At 38.8% G+C, this 25748-nt stretch overlaps 1 protein-coding gene and 1 non-coding gene across 8 annotated transcripts in view; both read left to right on the top strand.

Annotated features, from left to right (window-relative positions):
• LOC105469915 (STAG1 cohesin complex component) overlaps positions 1-25748 on the top strand; it is a 404557-nt gene that overhangs the window by 293447 nt on the left and 85362 nt on the right. For all 7 annotated transcript variants that reach the window (XM_011721505.2, XM_071090955.1, XM_071090954.1 and 4 more), the window contains 5 exons: positions 2730-2847; positions 12855-12958; positions 25072-25164; positions 25262-25351; positions 25507-25710. In XM_011721505.2, coding sequence (XP_011719807.1) covers positions 2730-2847; positions 12855-12958; positions 25072-25164; positions 25262-25351; positions 25507-25710 — 609 coding nt within the window. The remainder of the gene's footprint in view (positions 1-2729; positions 2848-12854; positions 12959-25071; positions 25165-25261; positions 25352-25506; positions 25711-25748) is intronic.
• On the top strand, positions 16911-17018 carry LOC112424671 (U6 spliceosomal RNA). The gene has a single exon (XR_003015510.1). It is a non-coding gene; the product is annotated as a U6 spliceosomal RNA (small nuclear RNA).

Raw genomic sequence — 25748 nt, 5'->3', positions numbered from 1 at the left:
TAGAGGAAGTTTATAAATAATAGGCTGGATAAAGGCTGGAAATAACTAATAAATGGTTACACAAAGATAGCAGAGGGGGCAATATCAATACAAGATAAACCAGAATTAAAGACCAAAAACATTAAAAGGGATAGAAAGGGGATATTTTATATTTATTGAAGGTATACTCTGCCAAATATATACAATTGTAAATCTTTATATACCTATTCTACAGAAATACTCATAATCAAGCATACAAGCATATTCAGCTGAATTTTTTTTTTTTTTTTTTTTTTGAGACGGGAGTCTCGCTCTGTCGCCCAGGCTGGAGTGCAGTGGCCGGATCTCAGCTCACTGCAAGCTCCGCCTCCTGGGTTTACGCCATTCTCCTGCCTCAGCCTCCCGAGTAGCTGGGACTACAGGCGCCTGCCATCTCGACCGGCTAGTTTTTTGTATTTTTTTTAGTAGAGACGGGGTTTCACCGTGTTAGCCAGGATGGTCTCGATCTCCTGACCTTGTGATCCGCCCGTCTCGGCCTCCCAAAGTGCTGGAATTACAGGCTTGAGCCACCGCGCCCGGCCTCAGCTGGTTTTTTTATTGTAAAATATATAAAACAAAATTTACCTTGTTAAGTATACAGTTCATTGGCATTAAGTAGGTTTATATTCCTAGGCAATCATCACTGCCATTTATCTCCAGAAATTTTTCAAATCTTCCCAAACTGAAACTCTGCCCGTTAAACAATAACTCTTTAATTTAGCATGGGTTAATAGCAACAGTTTTGAAACAATTTATTTTTCTTTTTTCTGCTGCGATTGTTCGTCTTTGACTCTTGAGTTGTGTACCTCTTGTGCCTGTCACTGTTGGAGTAATGTTATGGATGGTCTAAGGATAGTTTCTCAGAATATATGAATTAGGAAAGTTTGAAGATACCTGCCTCAAACTTTGCCTATATTATTTACAAGCAAAGATGCCAATCAATATTATTTACTCTTGCTTTGATGGAATTCACTGGGACATGTTGTATGTATTTGAAATGCAATTGAAATGAAGTACTGAATTAAGTGTTAGAAGAGGCAGAGCATTACATAAGTCATTAAAATTCACACTGAAACCAGCCTAGTAACGTGGTAAACCCATCTCTACATACACACAGACAAAAAAAGTGCAGGGCGAGGTTGCACAGTCCTATAGTCCCAGGTACTCCAGGGGCTAAGGTCGGAGGATCACTTGAGCCCAGGAAGTCAAGGCTGCAGTGAGCCATGATTATGCCAGCGCACTGCAGCCTGCGCAACAATACTGTGAGACCCTGTCTCCAAAGAGGGGGAAAAAGTCACACCGAAGAGTGATTATAGAGTTAGAAATGAGGAAGAAATCCAACTCAGGTGCTGAATGTGCCAGGATGACAGTAGATAACTGATAGTAGATCTAGAAGGGTGACTTTTATACTTTTGGGCCACTACTCATGATGAGAAAAACATTACCTCTCAGAAGTACAAGCACATATAACAAATTAGAGTTAATAAAATAGTATTTACCCTTTCTATGTGCTATGCACTGTTTCTACTGTGCATCATTTTTTGAATCTTTGTTCTCAGTGCATTGAATTGGTTTAACAACCCAAGAATGGGTTGCAGTCTGTAGTTCGACTAACACTGATTACCAGGACTGTTTATCTGAATGTAATGAGCCTCAAAAGTGGAAGATCTTTTATATTAGGGTGGAGAAGTTACTTGTAAGTAGAAGAAATCAGAACAATGCCAACACCTTCTGCTTCATTAGAGTAATATTCTCAGGGCCCAGCACGGTGGCACACACCTGTAATCCTAGCACTTTGGCAGGCCGAGGCAGACAGATCTCTTGAGGTCAGGAGTTGAAGGCCAGCCTGGCCAGCATGATGAAACCCCATCTCTACTAAAAATACAAAAATTAGCCAGGCATGGTGGCGTGGGCCTGTAATCCCAGCTACTCAGGAGGCTGAGGCAGGAGAATCACTTGAACGCCGGAGGTGGAGGTTGCAGTAAGCTGAGGTTACACCACTGCACTCCAGCCTGGGCAATAGAGCAAGACTCCATCTCAAAAAAAAAAAGGATAATATTCTTCAAGGCTTAATGACTGTCTAGTGGTAGAGTTTGGTGTGAAGTGTTTGATGAAGACCTTAACTATTTACTGTGGGAACATGGGCTCCAAAGAAAATTGTCAAGAGAATAATGACCAACAAAAAATGGGGGTGGAGTAAGGAATGAAATGAGTCCAGTGGAAATGAGAGAATAGTGGAGACATGGAGTAACTTACATTTTTTACTTTGACTAAGATGACAGAGATGTGAAGTAAGTACAGCTGGTCCAAAAGTTTCTAATGGAATTCTGAGGGAAAATGATTAATTTCCTTTAAAAAATAAAAATAAAAATAAAGATAGTTGAAGAGACCACAAGGAATAGTGAAAAGTGACCTAGATCTAACATATAACTTCAGAAAATTTTCTAACTAGCTATGCAGTTTCCTCATCTATAAATGATGTCATTGGTCTAGGAGATCCTTACTTTTACTACCGTAAATGGTAAAAAGTCAATTCTGCATACTGCATCCACACTATTGACAGTGGAATGTGAATATATATATTGTTCTCTAAGTGGTTTTTAGAATCATGGAGACCAAGCCATTTTAGTTATGAAGAAAATGATCTTAAATTAGTATTAGTAGTTTGTTTGTTAAATATTCTTGGGTCACACTTGATCTCTTCTTTTTAGTTACATGAACATGCAGCCTACTTGGTGGACAGTTTATGGGAGAGCTCTCAAGAACTGTTGAAAGACTGGGAATGTATGACAGAGTTGCTATTAGAAGAACCTGTTCAAGGAGAGGAAGGTATAGTATTTTGACAAGTTAATTTACATGATTTTGTATTTCCATTGATAGCAATACAGTTGTATATAGATCGCTTCTTAAAAACGAGCAATACAGTTGTATATAGACCGCTTCTTATATAAGCATGCTGTGTCTTTTTGCCAAGAGAACAATTTGTTTTCTATAACAAGGATGTCTGAATCGTTTCTAACATTTTTCTGTATTAACACTGCCACCATGCCACAAAAGTTTTTAAAAATCCATATGTGTCATATAATAAAGAAGTTTTTCTTTACTTTTTCCTTTTTAAATTTAAGTGACAGGGTCTTGCTCTGTCACCCAGGCTGGAGTGCAATGGCCCAATCATAGCTCACTGCAGCCTTTGAACTACTGGGCTCTAAGGATCCTCCCACCTGAGACTATGGGCACATGCCACCACATTCAGCTAATTTTTAAATTTTTTGTGGAGAGGGGATCTTACTGTGGTCCCCAGACTGCCTCAAGTAATCTTCCTGCCTCAGCCTTCCAAAGTGCTGGGATTACAGCATGAGCCACTGCACCTGGCCATAAAGGTTTTCTCGATGCTGATTTGAGATACAAAATACTGATGTAACTTAATGGTTTTTTCTTTTTTAAGTGCATCTGGAGTTTTTTGTTTGTTTGTTTGTTTTTTTGCTTGATTTATATATGAACTTGGGGAAAACCTTTTATACATAATGATTTAATTAAACCACAGCCATCCCCTTTTGTTATATTTTCTTTAAGATGAAAATCAGGAAATCAGAGATAAGGTCATTTACCTGGCTGTTCAAGAAGCGGGGACATAAGAGTAACATGATAATTTTTGAAGTATGCATCTTTTTATATGCTACTTAATAATATGCACAGCAAATTGAACATGTATACCTAATAAAGAGGTTGTGTTCTAAAAGCTTATATGCATATTAGCTTGTTAGAACTAGAAATGCTTTTTCCTATGTATGGTTAGGTTTTCAGACTAGCCCACAATAGTACTTTAAAGGACTGGTAACTCATTTAATTCATACAACAGCCTTAGAAGGTGAGTGATGCCTTAATGTAAGGCCCACAGTAGATTGAACATGGTCTTCAGAATCAAAAGAAAATTTTTTGTGTGTGTGATTGAGTCTTGCTCTGTCGCCCAGGCTGGAGTACAGTGGCACATTCTCGGCTCACTGCAACCTCTGCCTCCCGGATTCATGCAATTCTTCTGCCTCAGGCTCCTGAGTAGCTGGGACTGCAGGCACATGCCACCACGCCCAGCTAATTTTTGTGCTTTTATTAGAGACAGTATTTCGCCATGTTGACCAGGTTGGTCTTGAACTCCTGACCTCAGGTGATCCTCCCACCTTGGCCTACCATAGTGCTTGAATTACAGGCGTGAGCCACCACATCTGGCCAGAATCTAAAGAAATATTAATTCAGATTTTTAACTCTGTCTCTTGTTACTTATGTCCTCAAATTTTCTGATCCTTAGTTTGCCTTTTTCTATAACAGAGATTATTTCCTTGTGTACCTTATATAGCTGTGAAGATTAAGAAAGATAATGTTCTATTGAGTCCCTTTTCTGCTTCCTGTACCCTTCTGTGTGGTTCATCCTTTTGAAATATTATAAGAGCATAATGAGCCATCCTCTGCAGTAGAATGCCCATACAGATTACTGGGAGAATGAGCATCCCCCAGTGTTCCTTCCAAGCAATGATACTAATTTGTATTATCTATTCTGGCTTTGACATAATTCAGTGAGAGAAACAAGTTCATGTTAAACCTAGATACACACTGGTAAACTGGCCCAAAATGCCTCTTCTAAACTAAAAACATTTTTCTTGTTTACTGTGTATGATACAGATTCTTCCCAGACTTTTCTCAGACCTTTCAAGGAAGATCTTGTTATGCTATATTTGTCTCTAGCTGTAATTGTTATTTACTTTATTTGCACATGTTTTTTCATTCCATGTATCCTTAGTAAGAAAGTGGCCCTAGACCAGGTGTGATGACTCATGCCAGTAATCCCAGCACTTTGGGAGGCTGAGGTAGGTGGATCACCTGAAGTCAGGAGTTCAAGACCAGCCTGGCCAACATGGCAAAACCCCATCTCTACTAAAAATACAAAAATTAGCTAGGTTTGGTGGCGGGGACTTGTAATCCCATCTACTCGAGAGGCTGAGGCAGGAGGATCACTTAAACCCTGGAGGCAGAGATTGCAGTGAGCTGAGATCTCGCTGCTTCACTCCACCCTGGGCAACAGAGCGAGACTTCATCTCAAAAAAAAAAAAAAAAAGAAGAAGATGGTCCTGTTGTTAAGTTGACAGGGCCTTCTGCTCACTAGGTGAAACTGTCCAGTGTATTTTGAATTCCCTTCACTTTTGTGATCACAGGACTATGAACATACACTCTGTTGCCCAGGTTGGAGTGCAGTGATGTGATTCTCAGCTCACTGCGACTTCTGCCTCCTCAGCTTAAGCAATCCTCCAACCTCAACCTCCCAAGTAGCTGGGACTACAGGCGTGCACCACCATGCCTAATTTTTTGTATTTTCAGTAGAGATGGGGTTTCGCCATGTTGCCTAAGCTGGTCTCAAACTCCTGGGCTCAAGCAGTCCTCCTGCCTCAGCCTCCCAAAGTGCTGAGATTACAGGCGTGAGCCACCACTACTCCCCAGCTTACACATTCTGTTTCTAACTAACCTTAATATTTTCCCTGATAGAAATCAATTTCCCTCTAATGTCTACTGCCTTAACACTTGAGTAAAGGGCCTCAGGTTAGTATTCAATGGTAGATTCCATTCATTTTCCTTACCTTGTTTGTAGTCATAAAATTGCCAGAATAAGTTAGAGCTTCTCATTCCTTATTCCAACTCATTTTCTGTATATCACCCCATGTTCTATAAGGTTATTTCCAAGCAGAAGGGAGGCAAAGAATATAAATTAAGGGCCAGGTGCGGTGGCTCACGCCTGTTATCCCAGCACTTTGGGAGGCCAAGGTGGGTGGATCACAAGGTCAGGAGATCAAGACCATCCTGGCTAACATGGTGAAACCCCGTCTTTACTAAAAATACAAAAAATTAGCCGGGCCTGGTGGCGGGTGCCAGTAGTCCCAGCTACTCTGGAGGCTGAGGCAGGAGAATGGCGTGAACCTGGTTGATGAAGCTTGCAGTGAGCCCAGATCACACCACTGCACTCCAGCCTGGGCAACAGAGTGAGACTCTGTCTCCAAAAATAAATAAATAAATAAATAAATATAAAAATCAAGAAGAGACAAGATAGTATGCTTTGGTATTGTTAACTTTCTCTCATGTTAATAAGATGTATAAGTCAGTAAATAATAATTACTAAGTCTTTTAGTCATGAAGGTGGTCTAGGTGCATTTTACTTGTTAAAATATATACTATTAGGTGTTTCATTGTGGTTTAAATTCTGTTTACAGTGGGTTTTTTTTAACTTCCGGTCAAAAGGTTGGTTTGGCTTGGCTTGGGTTTGGTTGGTTGGTCTTAGGTAGAAAAGTAACTTACCAGATGGGAACAGTTTTAAAAGTCAACCACAGTTTTACTGATTGAATCTAGGTAGGCAGAGTCTAGGAAATTAGGCATAACAGTTGCAAAACTTTATCTACATAATGGCTTAATTTTTTTAATACATTTTATCTGTAGGCATGTTGTACCACATGCATACCACATATAAGCTCTGGCATGGAGTGGCATCTAAGTTAATTTTCTGTGCTAGTATTTTGCTGTATTTTATGATAACAAAATGCTACCAGTAACTTTTTTTTAAAGTAATTTTTTAGATAGGTGGAATGTGTTAGAATTCCAATGGAGAAGGCTCTAGTTAGCAGTTGAAGATGTAGGACTAAATTTTGGGAAAATAGACACACTGTGACAGACTACCAACATCAGTTTAAATCACAGTGGCCTTAAGACTGTCTTACAGTGTTTTTATGGGTGGGGGTGTGTGTGTATGTGTCAGGGAGTGTTTTACAGCAAAATCAAGTTGCTGAATAAATTTTTAGTATAATGTGAGGATCTGGTTCTTGTCAACACCTCTGCCACTGGGTAACAAGACCATAACCAAATCATGTAACTTCTGGATGTCAGCTTCTTAAACTGTAAAATGAGAAGCTTTATTTTTTATTTTTTTATGGTTGTTTTTTTTTTTTTTGGAGACTGAGTCTCGCTTTCCCACCCAGGCTGTAGTGCAGTGGCGGATCTCAGCTCACTGCAACCTCCACCTCCTAGGTTCAAGCGATTCTCGTGTGTCAGCCTCTCTAGTAGCTGGGATTACAGGCGCCCACCACCACGCCTGGCTAATTTTTGTATTTTTAGTAGACATGGGTTTTACCAAGTTGGCCAAGCTGGTCAGGAACTACTGACCTCAAGTGATCTGCCTGCCTCAGCCTCCCAAAGTGCTGGGGTTACAGGCATGAGCCACCACACCCGGCTGAGAAACTTTAACTAATCTTCTTTGGTCATTTCTAGTGCTAAAATTCTGCAATCCAGTTGATGAATGAAATAGCTATAAATAATAAGGTTCTTAAAAGCAGGAATTATTAATTCATTAATAATTTAAAAATATTTATTGACTATATGAGTCAAATATTATGCTAAGTGCCGAGCGTATAGTGTTACACTAGATGAGCTCACTGCCAATATGGAGCTTACATTCTCCTGGGAAAGGCAGACCAAAATTGAGTAAATATCCAAAATAAGTTCAAGAGTTAGTTATTAGCTTTGGTGGATAATTATAGGGGATCTATCTTTAGATTGAATCCTGATGGAAGACCTTCCTGAGTAGGCCACCTGTGAGCCAAGAAACTAAATGATAAGGCAGCCAGGCACGGTGGCTCATGCCTTTAATCCTAGCACTTTGGGCAGCCAAGGCTGGCAGATCACTTGCGGTTAGGAATTCGAGACCAGCCTGGCCAGCGTGGTGAAACCCCGTTTCTACTAAAAATCCAAAAAATTAGCTGGGTATGGTAGCATGCGCCTTGTCATCCCAGCTACTCAGGAGACTGAGGCAGGAGAATCACAGGAACCCAGCAGGCAAGATCGTGCCACTGCACTCCAGCCTGGACAACAGAGTGAGACTCCATCTCAAAAAAAAAAAGAAAAGAAACTAAACGATAAGGGACCAGATAGGGAAAGTGTTATAAAAGAGCTACCTAGATAGAGGAAATCACAGTTTCAAAGTATCTGAAACATGATGTTATATTCTAGGAGATGCAATAGCTGGAACATAATGAACCAATGATACAAGATGTAATAGAAGCAGAAGTCAGATGATATAGAGCATTTTAGTTTATAAGTGAATTTATCTCATCCTAAATGTAATAAGGTGCTTTTGAAGATTTTAAACAGGGGAATAATGTGATCCAATTCATATTTTAAGAAAAATGCCTTTCATAAACGTTGTTTGGAAGAATACATAATCATTGCAGTGGTCTCTGTGAGGAATGATGATAAAAATATAAAAGAAGGAGATGGCTTATAAAGAGGGAAAGAGCCCATGGCTGAGTTAAAGATTCAATAGGGGACGAAAGCAGGAAGAGCGAGAAAGAATGAGAGTTCTACCTAACAATAAAAAGGATAAGAGATAATTATAACCTTTGCAAGCCCAGTAAAGAGGATGTTCAAGAGAGCCATAGTTCATAATATATATTGCAGAGGAGAAAAGAAGGCTACACAAATCATTTTGTGATGATTTAGGTCATTGGTGATTTTAAAGCATGATTCAATGATACTATATATATTCAATGATACTAAAAGAGAGAAGCCACAGTTCAAGGTGATAAGACTAAAATTAATAGTGAGGAAATGGAGGTGCTGTGCAGAAAGTTGTATAGTTATATGTTGTGTTAGAAAGTTGAAATGACAGTTTGTACCATGAACAGCTACCCATTTGTTTCAATCAGTGTAACTGTTTGGCTCTTGTCCGTGGCTTAAGGCTTATTTGCTTTCAATTTTATTATGTGGTTTTGCTGTCATATCCCAAAAGGAATTTCTATTAAATTTCAACTGCTTTTCAGTTTACCTTATCTCCCTGTTCAGGGAAAGTTTCTAAATGGATGGGTTCAAATGATAAAGTAACAAAATTGATGGAATTGAACAGTGTGCAACATTGAGTTATACTTTAACTCTACTGTGGATTTTACTCCCACGATAATGGGAGAATGTTTCTATTCTTGAGATAAGTTGTTCTGTCCTTCCTCACTTTCCGTAAGACTATATTTTCTTCCTAAATAACAGACAATGCATTTAGTTCATAGGCAGCCTTGTACTTCCTTTAGCTGCAGCCAAATGTGAAAAATTACGAATTTCTGAAATCATAAAAATAGAACTTTAGTTGTTATTGAGCAAAAAGCTTTTTTTGTATTACTAGGCATTGGATCATTTGGGTACAGATGGACAAGCCGATGTTTCATTTGTTTTTCCTAAGATAAGCTAAAGTTCATGTGTTTTTTTTTTTTAAAGACAATTGTTACAACGCGGAATTAAGATGTACACACATATTTTTATAGGATAATTTTGGTACAGAATAAAGAACAAGATGTCGTTGTATCTTTTTTGCCTTTTCCTTGATTTTGCTTCAACTTAGTTTAAAATAATCAATGTAAACTTTTAAACCTTTGTAAGTTAATTGAATTCTTAAAAAATTTATACCTCATTTTGTGTCTATAATACCTGCATCTACTGGTCTTCAATATAAATAAGTATACAGAGGGAGGGAGAAAGATAGAACTAAACTATTCGAATTATCAAAATCTGAGTTTAAGGCTGGGCACAGTGGCTCACGCCTGTAGTCTAGCACTTTGGGAGGCCGAGGTGGGTGGATCACCTGAGGTCAAGAGTTCGAGACCAGCCACGCCAACATGATGAAACCCTGTCTCTACTAAAAATACAAAACTTAGCTGGGTGTGGTGGCACATGCCTGTAATCCCAGCTACTTGGGAAGCTGAGGCAGGAGAATTGCTTAAACCCAGGAGGTAAGAGGTTGCAGTGAGCCAAGATCACGCCACTGCACTCCAGCCTGGGTGACAGAGTGAGACTCCACCTCCAAAAAAAACAACCAAAAAAAAATTTCTGAGTTTAAAAATATGTAAGAATGAGGCCAGGTGTGGTGACTCATGCTTGGAATTTCAGCACTGTGGGAGGCTGAGGCCGGTGGATCACTTGAGGTCAGGAATGAGACCAGCCTGGCCATCATGGTAAAATCTCGACTCTCCTAAAAATACAAAAATTAGCCAGGTGTGGTGGCACACCTGTAATCCCAGCTACTCAGGAGGATAAAGCAGGAGAATCTTTTGAACCTGGGAGGCGGAGGTTGCCGTGAGCTGAGATCATGCCACTGCCCTCCGGCCTGGGCAACAGAGCAAGATTGTCTCAAAAAAACAGGCTGGGCGCAGTGCCTCACACCTGTAATCCCAGTGCTTTGGTAGGTCAAGACGGGTGAATCACAAGGTCAGGGGTTCAAGATCAGCCTGGCCAAGATGATGAAACCCCATCTCTACTAAAACTACAAAAATCAGCCAGGCACAGTGGCAGCCGCCTGTAATCCCAGCTACTCGGGAGGCTGAGGCAGGAGAACCGCTTGAACCTAGGCAGCAGAGGTTACAGTGAGCCAAGATCGCCTCACTGCATTCCAGCCTGGGTGACAGAGTGAAATTCCGTCTCAAAAAATTAAAAAAAAAATTTTTAAATGGATTCATGAAAGTATAGAGTCTATCTGAAGGAAACCATAGTTTTAATTAAATGACTTAAGATCTCAAAAGTGAAAAGCTGTATTGTATTTCTAGCTGAAAAGGTCATTTTTTTTTTTTTTTTATGGTACTAGTCATAATTCCAGTGGGTTTGAGAGAGTTCTGGGAGGTATGGTGAATAGGAACTAACTAAGCAAAATGATTTCAAAATTTATATAGAATTTTAAACTTATGTTGAAAAGACAGTATAGCATAGTGCTTAAGAGAACTGACTCTGGAGTCAAACTACCTGAGTTCATATATTAGCTCTACTACTAACTAAGTGCATCTCTCTGTGGCTCATTCTCCTGTCTGTAAAGTGAGAATATTAGTTCCTATCTCTTGGAAATGTTTTGCGGATAAAACAAGTTATTAAATATAAGCTACCTATGATAGTGCTTTAGACATAGAAAATTCTTAATAAATTAATTGCTATTAGCATTATAGAAATTACACAAAATTTTAGAAAAAGGGCTAGATAAGGGAAACTTGCTTATATATTCAAGTTGGTTGAATTAAGTTACATATTAAGTTATAACAAATTACTCCATAAGTCTAGTATAATCAAAGCAGTAAAGCATTGTCACAGAAATATACAAATAGATTAGTGAAACTAAAGAATCCAAAAATACCTGAACCATGTTTAAAAATGACATTTAAATTAAAAAGGGAAATCTGGTTTAACAGTGGTGGAGACTACTGGCTATTTGGTGGGAATAAACAGGCCCACCTACTATCGTCAGAAATAAATGCCAAATAGGTTAAAAATACCAAAGCAAGAGAGACGGAAAAAGTGAAAGGAAGGAAGAGCAAAAGAGCAAGCGAGCACATGAGACAGCAAAAGACGAAATAAATTAGAAGAAAATGAAGAACATATTAGTGTAACCTCCAGGACAGAGAGATCTTTGAAGGCAGTATAAGAAACCCAGAAGCCATAAAACAAAAGGAGACAGATGTGACTTTTTAAAAATTAACGATTTCTGGCCGGGCGCGGTGGCTCAAGCCTGTAATCCCAGGCTTTGGGAGGCTGAGACGGGCGGATCACGAGGTCAGGAGATCGAGACCATCCTGGCTAACAGGGTGAAACCCAGTCTCTACTAAAAAAAATACAAAACCTAGCCAGGCGTGGTGGCGGGTACCTGTAGTCCTAGCTACTCGGGAGGCTGAGGCAGGAGAATGGCGTAAACCCAGGAGGCAGAGGTTCCAGTGAGCTGAGATCCGGCCACTGCACTCCAGCCTGGGCAACAGAGTGAGACGCCGTCTCAAAAAAAAAAAAAAAAACAATTTCTGTCTGACAAAAGATACCATGAAGTGTCTGATAACAAATGACAAACCGGGAGAAAATACTTGCATCATTCAAAAGGTAAAAAGTACTACCCCTACCATACAGGAGTTCTCAAATTGATAAGAAAGGTGAATAGTAGCACAAAAACGGGTGAAGAATAAACATAGACAAATCTTAGGGAAAAATAGAAAATATATTCCACTTAACTAATTAGTAGATAGGAAGGAGCAAAATGATAACCAAATACCCCTTTTCAACCGTTGGACTGGCAAAAATTAAAATGGTTTATTAACATCTAGTGTTCACAGGGATATAAGGAACCAAACATTCATAACATTGCAGTTGGGGATATACATTATAATAAATAATCTTATGATTTCTCAGTATCAAGATCTTGCCATTTGAATCCATTATTTCTTCTTTGGAGAATTATTGTACAGAAATAAATGTATCAGTTGCATAAATATGTGTCTATTAATGATGTTTATTGAAGCATTGTTCAGTGTCAAAAGTCAGGAAATTATTTGAATGACCATAAGTAGAAGGCTGACTAAATTATGGTACATACATTGGATAGTAATTTATTAAGATAATTATAATATGTGTCTATTGACTTGAAAAATATTAACTGTTAAGTTTTTTTAAAACATACGGCATAGCCTTTTTTATTAAAAAAGTCCTATTATATGAGGTTTGAAATTATGTAGAAGGAAACACAGTAAAATTTTAGAATTGCCTAACTCAGAAAGGTAGCTTTAGAAGAGACCAGAGTTTATCCTCTTATTCTTTACTTTGTATCTCTTTCCTGTTTGACTTATGACAGCAAGCACATAATTACTTTAAAAAAAAAAGAAATAGCAAAGTACAGAGCTTAACTTTAGTCTTTAAAATAAGCAGTAATAGAATGTTTTCAGTTTTTTTATAATGTGTTCATTTTTAATACATGATTATTGTAAAACTGTCTACTCATGCTCATGTATTTTGTTTTACTTTAGCAATGTCTGATCGTCAAGAGAGTGCTCTTATAGAGCTAATGGTTTGTACAATTCGTCAAGCTGCTGAGGCACATCCTCCAGTGGGAAGGGGTACTGGCAAGAGAGTAAGTTAAATTAGTGAGAAATCTACTAAAAGGTTTTTAATGCAATTAACTGTCTTAAATATTTGGAAATTTTACTGATATTTGTATCCCTAAAAACATGGTATTTTTATAAATGATGGACTCTGGTGCTTCGTCTTTATATCCTATCTGCTATACTCAGTTTCCAAAAATAGATTCTTTCCTTCATGCTCCTATAGCACCTATACCTGCTTCTGTTATTGTACTTATATGGTATTTTAAGGATTTTTATATCTATTAAAAAAAAAATACCTAAAGGCTCTGGAAGCAAAATGCCTAGTTTGCAAGTTCTTCTATTTAGCAGCTATATAATCTTTAGATAGATGAATGATTTTTGTATGTCTTAGTTTCCTTATCTGTAATATGGGACTAATAATAGAGGTATTTATATTAGAGATGAGTTGAGATAATCATAGATGAAGAGACTCCTGGCTCTGTTGGTTTGAAGAGATAGGCAAATCTGTCCGCAAAAAGCAAGTATTAAAAAACTAGAATGTATTGTCAAAAACATTACATCAGGGCTCTGGAAATTCACCAAAGATTAAAAAAAAAACACACACACACACAGTGGGAAATATTTTTTCCTGAAAAATTGATAGAGCTTCAGGTAAAAGCAGCGGAAGTCTGTGGCCTTCTTGTCAATACACATGTATCCCCATGGTTGGTCGGTAAGATCTGTAGTTTGTTACCAGAATGGCACTGTGTGCAAAAACCCTAAGCTTTCCTGTCAGAGAGAATGGATTCAACATGGACAAGTAATAAAAGCCCACAAACAAACAGGAAAAACTTACAGCTTCAATAATCTGGGGTTGTGGTAAGAGTACTGGACCAGCCGAAAATTTAACTGCCAAATCTTAGAAATGAGAATGCTATGAAAGGATTAGCTGTGCTCTCCATACATCCCTGGCTGACTAGGAAACGTTAGAGACGTTAATGGAAAGTAAAAGTCAAGCAAAATCTAAGAACTGGGTGAACTTTGAACATGCTCCCTAACCAACAACAGATCATTTCTCAGAGGGGTAGAAGCCTGATTGAAGCCACAAATATTGCAATATTTGAACACAACTTCTGCCCAAATGATTGGTTGACTCTACTAATTTATTCAAACACAACGAGGACTCCTAGGAAGACAGGCTAAAAAACAAAAGTAAGAATAAAAATTCTGAGCAGAGATAGCAGAAGTAACTCACTATGGAGGAAACAGATTATTCAGTTTATGTTAAAGATTCCCTTTAAAAAATTGGAAACTTTTATAATTACAAAAAATTAAAATCTATAGTTAAAAATTGAAATCCACCAGATTCAGTGACTCATGCCTGTAATCCCAGCACTTATGAGGCCGAGGTGGGGGATCACTTGAAGTCAGGAGTTCAAGACCAGCCTGGCCAACATGGTGAAACCCCATCTCTACTAAAAATACAAAAATGAGCTGGGCAGGGTGGCAAGGGCCTGTAGTCCCAGTTACTCGGGAGGCTGAAGTAGGAGAATCACTTGAACCCGAAGGCAGAGGTTGCAGGGAGCCGAGATCATGCCACTGCCTTTCAGCCTGGGTGACAGAGCAAGGCTCTGTCTCAAAAAAAACAAAACCAAAAAAAGCAAAACACAATTAAAATCCTTAGTTACTGTATTATCCAAAAATGTCTACTTTCAAGAAAAACTACAACCATGCAAAGAAACAGTAAAATGTGACCATACTCAGGAAAAAAAGCAGACAATAGAAATGGCTTCTCAGTAGGCCTATATATTGGATTTAGCAGGCAAAGACTTCAGAGGCCTTTTAATAAATACATTCAAAGAATTACAAGAAAATATGAAAACAAGAAGTAGAGAATCTCATATATATGAAAACCCAATATGGAATTTGGGTTTTCCATATTATGGAAATTATGAAAACCCAAATGGAATTTCTGATGAGAAGTACAATGCAAAAATTTAAAATTAACTGAATAAGCTAATTAGCAGATTTAAGATGATGAAAGAAACAATAGAAAAACATGAAGATTAATAGAAATCCATTCTGAAGAACAGAGAAGAAAAAAGATTGAAGAAATATTATCAGAGCCTCAGAAATATGTGGAACACCATCATGTGCACTGAAGTATGTATAATGGGAGTCCCAGAAGGAAAGGAGAGGATAGAGGCAGAAAAAATACTTGAAGAAATCACTGAAAACCTCCCAAATTTAATGAGAGACAATTTATAGATTTAAGAAGCTTAACAAAACCCAAATAAAATAAACACAAAAGTTCCACATGTAGACACAACATAGTCACGTTGTTAAAAGACAAAGACAAAAGAATATTGAAAGCAACAAGAGATAAACAACTAATATAGAAAGCAGTAGCAATAGGATTAAGAGTTAGCTTATCAGAAACAATGGAGCCCAGAAGACAGTGGAATAACATATTCAATGAAAGTCAACAAAATGGCCAACCAAGAATTATAAATTTAGTAAGATTGTCTTCCAAAGATGAAGTGTAAAAAACCATTACCAGAGAAACAGAAAGGGGAAATTTGGAGAATGTGTTGCTAGATCTGCCATACCAGAAATACTAGAAGAAGTCCTTCAGCTGGGTGCAGTGGCTCACGCCTGTAATCCCAGCACTTTGGGAGGCTGAGGCGGGTGGATCACAAGGTCAGGAGTTCGAGACCAGCCTGGCCAACATGGTGAAATCCCATCTCTACTAAAAATAAAAAAATTAGCCAGGCATGTGGCACATACCTGTAGTCCCAGCTACTCAGAAGGCTGAGGCAGGAGAATCTCTTGAACCCGGGAAACGGAGGTTGTGGTGAGCCAAGATGGTGCAGCTGCACTCCAGCCTGGGCAACAGAGCGACACTCCAACTCAAAAAAAAAAAAGAAAGAAAAAAGAGTCCTTCAAGCCATAAAGAATACCATAAGATGATAAAACGAATCCACAGGAAGGAATGAAAAAAGAAAAAAGAAGGAATGGGCTGGATGCAGTGGCTCACACCTGTAATCCTATCACTTTGGTAGGCCAAGGCAGGTGGATTACCTAAGGTCAGGAGTTCAAGACCAGCCTGGCCAACATGATGAAACCCCATCTCTACTAAAATTACAAAAATTAGCTGGTCGTGGTAATCCCAGCTACTTGAGAGGCTGAGACAGGAGAATTGCTTGAACCCAGGAGGCAGAAGTTTCAGTGAGCCGAGATCACCCCACTGCACTCTAGCCTGGGTGACAGAGTAGGACTCCGTCTCCAAAAAAAAGGAAGAGTGTAAATCTGAAATGGTAAGTATGTGAGTGGATGTAAAAGGTAAAAGGCTGTGTGTGTGTGTGTGTGTGTCTGTTTCCTTCTCTTAATTTCTTTGAAAGAGCATGAAATTATTTAAATCAAGCTTGTCTAACCTGTGGCCCACAGGCTGCATGTGGCCCAGGATGGCTTTGAATGCAGCCCAACAAAAATTTGTAAACTGTCTTAAAAGATTATGAGATATTTTTGCTGGTTTTTTTTTTTTTTTTTTTTTTTTAAGTTCTTCAGCTGTCGTTAGTGGTAGTGTATTTTATGTGTGGCCCCAGACAATTGTTCTTCCATTGTGGCCCAGGGAAGCCAACGAATTGGATACCCCTGATTTAAATCAATAATTATAGCACTATAGTGTTGAGATTATAACATAAATATATGTGACAAGAGTAACACAAAAGGGAAAAAGATATGGAACTATATTGGAGCAAAATTGCTATGTTTTATTATAATTAATTCAATATGAACCTGAAGTCAGTTATAAGTTAAAAATGTATATTATAATCCTTACAGTAATTATTCATACTTAAAAATAAAAGCAGAGGAATTATAGTGGTCCTCATCTGTTAGAGACATATGCTGAAATATTTAAGGGTGAAATTATATACTGTTTACCCTTGAACAATGCAGGAGTTAGTGGCACTGACCTGCACAGTCAAAACTCCACGTGTGCTCACTTTGGCACCAGATACACTGAATTTGGAACAATACAGAGAAGATAAGCATGGCCCCTGTGCAAGGATGACATACAAAACTTATGAAACTTTTTATGAATCTTAAAATTTTAAAAATTCACATGTAACTTTTGATTCCCCCAGAACTTAACTACTGTAGCCTACTAGTAGCCTAAATGATGAGAAGCCTTAAAGCTGTTAGCACAAACAATGGATTAACACATTTTGTATGTAATATGTGTTATACACTGTATTCTTACAATAAAGTAAGCCAGAGGAGAAAAAAGTTTTTAAGAAAATCATAAGGAAGAGAAAATATATTTACTATTTGTTAACTGGATCAACATAAAAGTCTTCATCCTTGACATCTTGACATTGAGTACACTGAGGAGGAGGAGGAAGAGGGTTTTTCTCTTGCTGTCTCCAGTGGCAGAGGCAGAAGAGATGGAGATGGAAGGAGAGGCAGGTGCACTCTCTGTTTACAGAAATACATTGTAATTTCTGTCTTTTTGCTTTTTTCATTTCTCTAACAATGTTTCTGTGTGATACCAATCCTCCTTCCACTATTTGCTTTAATTTCAGTGCCCTCGTAATACAAGGGTCTGTGTCACCAAAGAAGCAAAAGCAGTCTTGAATAATTGGAACTCTTCTGCCAAATTATCTAATGTTAATTTAGGCACCCCTTCTTCAGCATTTTCTTCCTCATCATCTGGCACCACTTCAGAAGCACTCATCTCCATCAAGTCATCCTCTATTAGTTCCTCTGATGTAGTGTCTTTTTTGTTTTTGAGACAGAGTTTCACTCTTGTCGTCCAGGCTGGAGTGCAGTGGCGTGATCTCGGCTTACAGCAACCTCTGCCTCCCGGGTTCAAGCGATTCTCCTGTCTCAGACTTCCAAGTAGCAGAGATTACATGTGCTTGCCACCCGCCCAGCTAATTTTTGTATTTTTAGTAGACACGGGGTTTCACCATGTTGGCCAGGCTGGTCTCTTGAACTCCTGACTTCAAGTCATCCACCCGTCTCAGCCTCCCAAAGTGCCGGGATTACAGGTGTGAGCCACCTCTCCCAGCCTTTTTTTGGAGACAGAGTCTCACTCTGTTACCCAGGCTGGAGTGCAGTGATGCTCTCTGGGCTCACTGCAGCCTCTGCCTCATGGGTTCAAGCAATTCTCCTGCCTTAGCCTCTCGAGTAGCTGGGTTTTACAGGCATGTGCCACCATGCCCAGCTAATTTTCTGTATTTGTAGTAGATACGGGGTTTCACCATGTTGGCCAGGCTGGTCTCGAACTCCTGACCTCAGGTGATTCTCCCACCTTGGCATCCCAAAGTGCTGGGATTACAGACGTGAGCCATCATTCCTGGCTGGTGTCTATTTGCTCTCTAATTTCTCTAAGATCTATATCTTGAAGTCTTTCATTCCCCACATTTTATACTATAACCATAATCTCTGATGTGTTTCTTGATTGGTTCTGTCATAAGTTCTGTGAAATCATACATAACGTCTAGACACAGTTTTCTCCAACAGGTATTTATTTTTGGGGGGACTTGATGACTTTAAAACAACAATGGCATTTTCAGTGGTGTAATTCTTCCAGACTTTCATGATATTCTATCAGGGTTCTCTTCAATAGTGTTGACAGTCTTTTCCTTTGAGTAGTATGTTTAATGACTTTTAAGGGTTCTATGAACCCCCGATCTGTCGGCTGATTTAGAGATATTGTGTTTAGGAGCAAGTAGACCATTTTGATGCCTGTGGCATTGAACTTACTGGGTTCTGGTTGGTCAGGGGCATTGTCCGTTATCAGAATAACTTTAAAAGGCAATCCCTTACTGGCAAGGTACTTGCTGGCTTCAGGGACAAAGCGTCAGTGGAAACCAATCCAGAAAAGGGGTTCTTGTTGTCCAGGCCTCCTTGTTACACATTACTGGCCAAAAAGACTGGCAGCTGGTGTTTATCATTTCCCTTCAAGGCTTTTAAGGGTTAGCAGCTTTACAGATAAGGGCAATCCTGATCATAAACCCAGCTTCATTTGCACAAATGAGTAGATTAATGTTATTTCTTCTTGCTTTAAAGTGGTGCTCACTTCTCTTCCTTACTAATAAGTGTCCTTTGTGGCATTTTTTCCCCCCAGAGTAGGGCACTTTGATCTGCATTAAAAACCTGTGCAGGCCGGGCGTGGTGGCTCAAGCCTGTAATCCCAGCACTTTGGGAGGCCGAGGCGGGCGGATCACAAGGTCAGGAGATCAAGACCATCCTGGCTAACACGGTGAAACCTTGTCTCTACTAAAAAATACAAAAAAACTAGCCGGGCGAGGTGGCGGGTGCCTGTATTCCCAGCTACTTGGGAGGCTGAGGCAGGAGAATGGCGTGAACCCGGGAGGCAGAGCTTGCAGTGAGCTGAGATCTGGCCACTGCACTCCAGCCTGGGCGACAGAGCGAGACTCCGTCTCAAAAAAAAAAAAAAACAACAACCTGTGCAGGCAGATATCCTTTCTCTTTAGCGATTTTCTTGATGGCATCTTGAAGAGTGGTCAGCTGCCTCTTGGTCAGCAGAAACTGTTTTCCCTGTTCTCTTAACATTTTTAAAGTGAAACCTCTTTCTAAAACTATCAAACTATCCTTTGCTGGCTTTAAATTCTCCAGCTTTGTAACCTTCACCTTCCTTTTGCTTTAAGTTGTCATTATATGACTTTACTCTTTTTGAATCATATGAGTATAGGTGTGCCTTTTTTGTAGCAATTCTGCACCCATATATAAGCTGTACTTTTAATGTGAAATAAAAAGGTATTTTGCAAAAGGTACAATGGTTTTTGCACCTGCTAGTATAGCAGTGATGGCTTTACAAAATTTTTTCTTTTTTTTTTTTTTACAGTGGTCCTTATACTGGATTCATTTATCTTGAAATGGTGGGCAACTGTAGCTACAGACATATCAAGCAATTTAATTTTTTTCTTTAAATTTTTTCTTGTAATAACTTTTCTCTGCTTCTTGGGAACACTTCCAGCATCACTAGTAGCACATATGGGTCCCATGATGTTATTCAGGGTTTATGGTATTGCACTAAACATGATAAGTGAGAACCACAAGATCACTTTTGACTGTGATACACAATTCACTGGAGAGACCAACTGTTCATGCAAAGATGATTAGAGTCATGGGACTTTTTTAGTTAATACTTGGCAATACTTGAGCTCACTGCAATAGCAACAGTAGATGTGTACAATATTATTGTAGTGGAATGTATACTATAGTTGATTCTGTACACTTATGATTAATGCGATATCTTTTTTTTTCTTTTTTTTTTTCTTTTTTTGAGATGGAGTCTCGCTCTGTTACCCAGGCAGGAGTGCAGTCGTGTGATCTCAGCTTACTTCAACCTCTGCCTCCCGGGTTCAAGCGATTCTCCTGCCTCAGCCTCCCGAGCAGGTGGGATTACATGCGCGTGCCATCACACCCCACTAGTTTTTGTATTTTTTTTTTCTTTTTTTTTTTTGAGACGGAGTCTCACTCTATCCCCCAGGCTGGAATGCAGTGGCGCGATCGCGGCTCACTACAAGTTCCGCCTCCCAAGTTCAGGCCATTCTCCTGCCTCAGCCTCCTGAGTAGCTGGGACTGCAGGCGCCGGCCACTGCGCCCGGCTAATTTTTTGTATTGTTAGTAGAGACGGGGTTTCACCGTGTTAGCCAGGATGGTCTCGATCTCCTGACCTCGTGATCCACCCGTCTTGGCCTCCCAAAGTGCTGGAATTACAGGCGTAAGTCACTGCGCCCAGCCTTTTTTCTTTTTTTTTTTTCAGACACGGAGTCTCACTTTGTCGCCCAGGCTGGAGTGCTGTGGCATGATCTCGGCTTACTGCAAGCTCCGCCTCCCAGGTTCACGCCCTTCTCCTGCCTCAGCCTCCCAAGTAGCTGGGACTACAGGTGCCCACCACCACGCCCAGCTAATTTTTAGTAGAGGCGTGTATTTTTAGTAGAGGCGGGATTTCACCGTATTAGCCAGGATGGTCTCCATCTCCTGACCTCATGATCCGCCGCCTCAGCCTCCCAAAGTGCTGGGGTTACAGGCGTGAGCCACCATGCTCGGCCTATATTTTTTACTGGAGTTGGGGTTTCATTATGTTGGCCAGACTGCTCTTGAACTCCTGATGTCCAGTGATCTGTCTGTCTCAGCCTCCCAAAGTGCTGGGATTACAGGCGTGAGCCACACTCCCAGCCATAATACTATATCTTTATTCACATTGCTGTCATGTGCAAATGGTGCCATGTACAGCCTGTAAGTGTGTGTGTAAGTTTTAATAAATGTTAAGTTCTTACAATAGATTCATATATATTTTATAGTAGTGAATGTTAAATATCTACATATATTTTATACATCATGATGAATCTAAATTTGCTTTGGTTTTCCAATAGGCTACATGGCTTGTCTGCAAGTTTTTTTTTTTTTTTAATTGTTGCAGATCTCCAAAAAATTTTCCAATATGTTTATTGAAAAAAATCTGTATATAAATGAACCATGTAGTTCCAAACTGTGTTGTTCAAGGGACAAATGTGCAAGGATATGCCCTAAAATGCCTTGGGGGAAAAAAAAAACTGCAGGAGAATTAATGAAACAAGAATGACAGGGCTAATGGTTATTGTTCTGCTTTTGAATGTTTCTGAAATTTTCCTTAATAGTCTTTAAATTATGTGCTGTCCCACCTTTGACTAGTGATAAGCCCCTTCATACTAATTTATTGTCCTTTTCACATATCTTCTTCTTTTTTAATTACTTTCTTGCTTTCTTGGGAAACAAGATGCCCCAGGTTCACTTTCTACCTTTACTGCTTGAGTAGTTATCTATTGCAGTGTAACAAATTACTCCAAAGTTAAAGATGTGTGAAATAATAAGCCTTTATTATCTCATACAGTTTCTGTAGATCAGAAATTTTGGAAGAGCTTAACTATTCTTTCGGCTTAGGGGCTTCCATAGGGTTGCAGTCAAGACGTTAGCCTGGGCTTTAGCATCTGAAGACTTGACTTGGAATTACAGAATCCACTTCCACAATGGCTTACAAGTTAGTGCTGACCATTGGTAGATCTTAGTGCTTCACCATGTGGGTTTCTCTATAGGACTGTTTGAATGTTTTCATGACATGGCTGCTGACTTTTCCTAGAGTGAATGATCCAAAAGAATAAGGTAGACACTGCCATGTCTTTTATAACATAACCTCAAAAATTACACAATATCATTTTCAAAATATCCTATTGGTTATACAAGTCAGCTTTATACATTGTAGGACGAGGTTGTATAAGGGCATGAATACAAGGAAGGTAGGGATCATTGAGATTTACTTGAATTTTAGATTCCACACTAGCACAAGAATCAGCCATTTCTCCAATGAGCCATGGTTCCTTTTAATACAGAGTAGTATTTAAAGATTAAAATACTGGTACTCAGTTAAGAGGATGTACTTACTGTTAATTGCTTATGATTTCTGCTAGGTACTTTTAGTAGACAGAGTAATAAATGTATATTTATGTATATACATTTAAATCATACATTCATTTTTATATTTGACCTAAATTTAGCCTAACAGGGGTTTTACCTCTTCAAATTTATGAGTTTTTTCCCAAACTTATTTTTTTGAAATAGGTAAAACATTTACCTAGTTAAAAAGTCAAAAACATGTGAAAAGATGTAGTGAGAGAAGTCTTATTTATATACCTTTCTCTACACCTCATTCTTATTAGTAACCATTTTTATTCGTTTCTGGTTTATTCTTCAGGTGTTTCATTTTGCACAAATAGGTAAAGGCATGTACACATACAGATATATGTATTCATATTTCCCATTCCACTCACCCCCTAATCTTTTACTAAAGATAGTATACTTTATACACTATTCTATACCTTTCTTTTTTTTAGCAGTGTATCCTGGAAATCAGTTCATATCTTTATTTGGAGGTCTTCATTTTCTTCTGGTTGTATAGTGTCTATTAGATGGATGCACTACTGAAAGTTCATCTATGCACAGTCTTTTGGACTGTTGCTAGTCTTTTGCTACTAGAAATAATGAATAATCAGCTGGACATGGTGGCTCACGCCTGTAATCCCAACACTTTAGGAGGCCGAGGTGGGCAGATCACGAGGTCGGGAGATTGAGACCATCATGGCCAACATGAAACCCCGTCTCTACTAAAAATACAAAAATTAGCTGGGTATGGTGGTGCGTGCCTGTAATCCCAGCTACTCGGGAGGCTGAGACAGGAGAATCTCTTGAACCAGCGAGTCAGAGGTTGCAGTGAGCTGAGATTGCAGTACTGCACTCCAGCCTGGCGACAGAGCGAGACTCCGTCTCAGAAAAAAAAAAAAAAGAAAGAATGAATAATCGTATGCATATCTCATTACTTGTACCAGGTGTGTTGGTGAGATAGAATTGGTACTGCTAGGTCAGAGGAAAAATATGTGTACAATTTTGTTAGATGTTGGCAAATTCCTTCTTCATAGGTGTCATACCATTTTTGTTATCCCCTCAGAGGTATTTTGAGGACTAGATGAGTTCAAATGTGTAGCGTGTCTAACAAAATGACCACTCAGGCTGGGTGCAGTGGCTCACGCCTGTAATCCCAGCATTTTGAAAGGCCGAAGTGGGCGGATCACTTGCGGTCAGGAGTTAGACCAGCCTGGCCAATATGGGGAAAACCCGTCTGTACCAAAAATACAAAACTTAGCCAGACATAGTGGTACGCACCTGTAGTCCCAGCTGCTTGGGCGGCTAAGGCAGGAGAATCGCTCAAACCCAGGAAGCAAAGCGGAGGTTGCCGTGAGCCAATATCGCACCATTGCACTCCAGCCTGGGTGTCACAACGAGACTTCGTCTCAAAAATAAATAAATAAATAAAAAGATCATGCCATCAAAAATAGCATTTCCCTGAAATCAGTATCCTTAGACGTTTCATACATTGTCAAATGAATTTCAAGACTTTTCAATATCTTGAATACATTCCTAGACATACATGTAGTTCCCTTAATTGCTTTGTGCAGAGCTAAACACACTGGTTGGTAGATCATTCACAGGTGATTATTTTAAATGCTTAAAAGATTGAACAACAAGGTTGGGCGTGGTGGATCACTTGAAGTTAGGAGTTTGAGACCAGCCTCGTCAACATGGTAAAACCTCATCTCTACAAAAATACAAAAATTAGCCAGGCATGGTGGCACATACCCATAGTCCCAGCTACTCAGGAGGCTGACGCAGGAGAATCACTTGAACCCAGGAGGCAGAGGTTGCAGGGAGCCGAGATCGTGCCACTGCACTCCAGCCTGGGTGACAGAGCAAGACTCTGTCTCAAAAATAAAAATAAAAAAAAAAAGACTGAACAACAAATAGGCAGTGCTATTACTTCTTGCACATATTCTTAAACATTGGGGTTCACATTTATAAAGTGGCAATTTATATTGGAATGTTCCTGTTCTGTAAAACAATTCGACATTATGATGGCAAAGCCCTTCAAGATAATAAAATGCAGAATACTTAGGGGAAATTATTATGTTAAACTGAGTTTGCATTTTAATATTTTATTTTTGGAGTCACCTCTGGTTTCACAAGTTGGATACAGGCTAAAGTGATGAGCATTGTCAGCTTAAATTTGTTCTATGAGCACAAACTATACTCTTTTTTGTTGATTACTGTATAACAGATTTATGAGCTTAGTTACAAGGAGACTCAAATGTAAATGAATCCAGAGATATTATTAGTGTATGCTTTAAAAATAAGTGAGAATATATTAACTTCTGTTGGTATTTAAAAAGCATTACTTTAAAAAGTGTATGTATATTTAACATAGGAAGATCACTGTTAACACGTTGAGATTAAAACCCTAGAAAAATTGGGTTTGGTTTCAGTATTTTAATAATGGTAACTATGGTTTTATTAAAATGTGTATATTTTTATTTGACATAAACAGATAGCAATTCACCCAAACTTTAGCTGTTTGATAAGGTAGTAGTGCATGTTATGTAAAAATTTGCATAAATTTTCATGTATTTGTTTCAGTCATTAAGCCTCTCTTAAATTTTTGGTTATATTATTTGCCAGTGCTTCATCAATATATGTAACATTTTGGATTTATAATTTAGCACAACACCCTTTAATTATTTTCCGACTTTATTTCTAGGTGCTAACTGCCAAAGAAAGGAAAACTCAAATTGATGATAGAAACAAATTGACTGAACATTTTATTATTACACTTCCTATGTTACTGTCAAAGGTACAGTTTCATTTACAGTTTTGTTATGTCACTGAGTTTGCTTTCATTGTATTATTAAAGTAGTTACTGTATTTTTCTTTGCTTCTTCTCCTTCTAGTATTCTGCAGATGCAGAGAAGGTAGCAAACTTGCTACAGATCCCACAGTATTTTGATTTAGAAATCTACAGCACAGGTAGAATGGAAAAGGTAATGATACTGTGAAATTGAAATTCAGCTATTATAGTTTTATTAACTGAATTATTTTCATGTACTCTTATAGGCTTATTTGTTATTTGACAGATGCTAATTTTTTATTTTTTATTAATCTAAATATTACAGTTTTTCTTTTTTTGTCTTCTCAGCATCTGGATGCTTTATTAAAACAGATTAAGTTTGTTGTGGAGAAACATGTAGAATCAGATGTTCTAGAAGCCTGCAGTAAAACCTATAGCATCTTATGCAGTGAAGAATATACCATCCAGAACAGAGTTGACATAGCTCGAAGCCAGCTGATTGATGAGTTTGTAGATCGATTCAATCATTCTGTGGAAGACCTATTGCAAGAGGTCTGTTCTAAAGTTAATGTGTACATATAATAATATAG

Source organism: Macaca nemestrina, chromosome 2 (genome assembly GCF_043159975.1).
Source record: "Macaca nemestrina isolate mMacNem1 chromosome 2, mMacNem.hap1, whole genome shotgun sequence".
Classification (NCBI taxonomy): Eukaryota; Metazoa; Chordata; class Mammalia; order Primates; family Cercopithecidae; genus Macaca; species Macaca nemestrina.
This window is presented reverse-complemented; position numbering and strand designations above follow the sequence as displayed.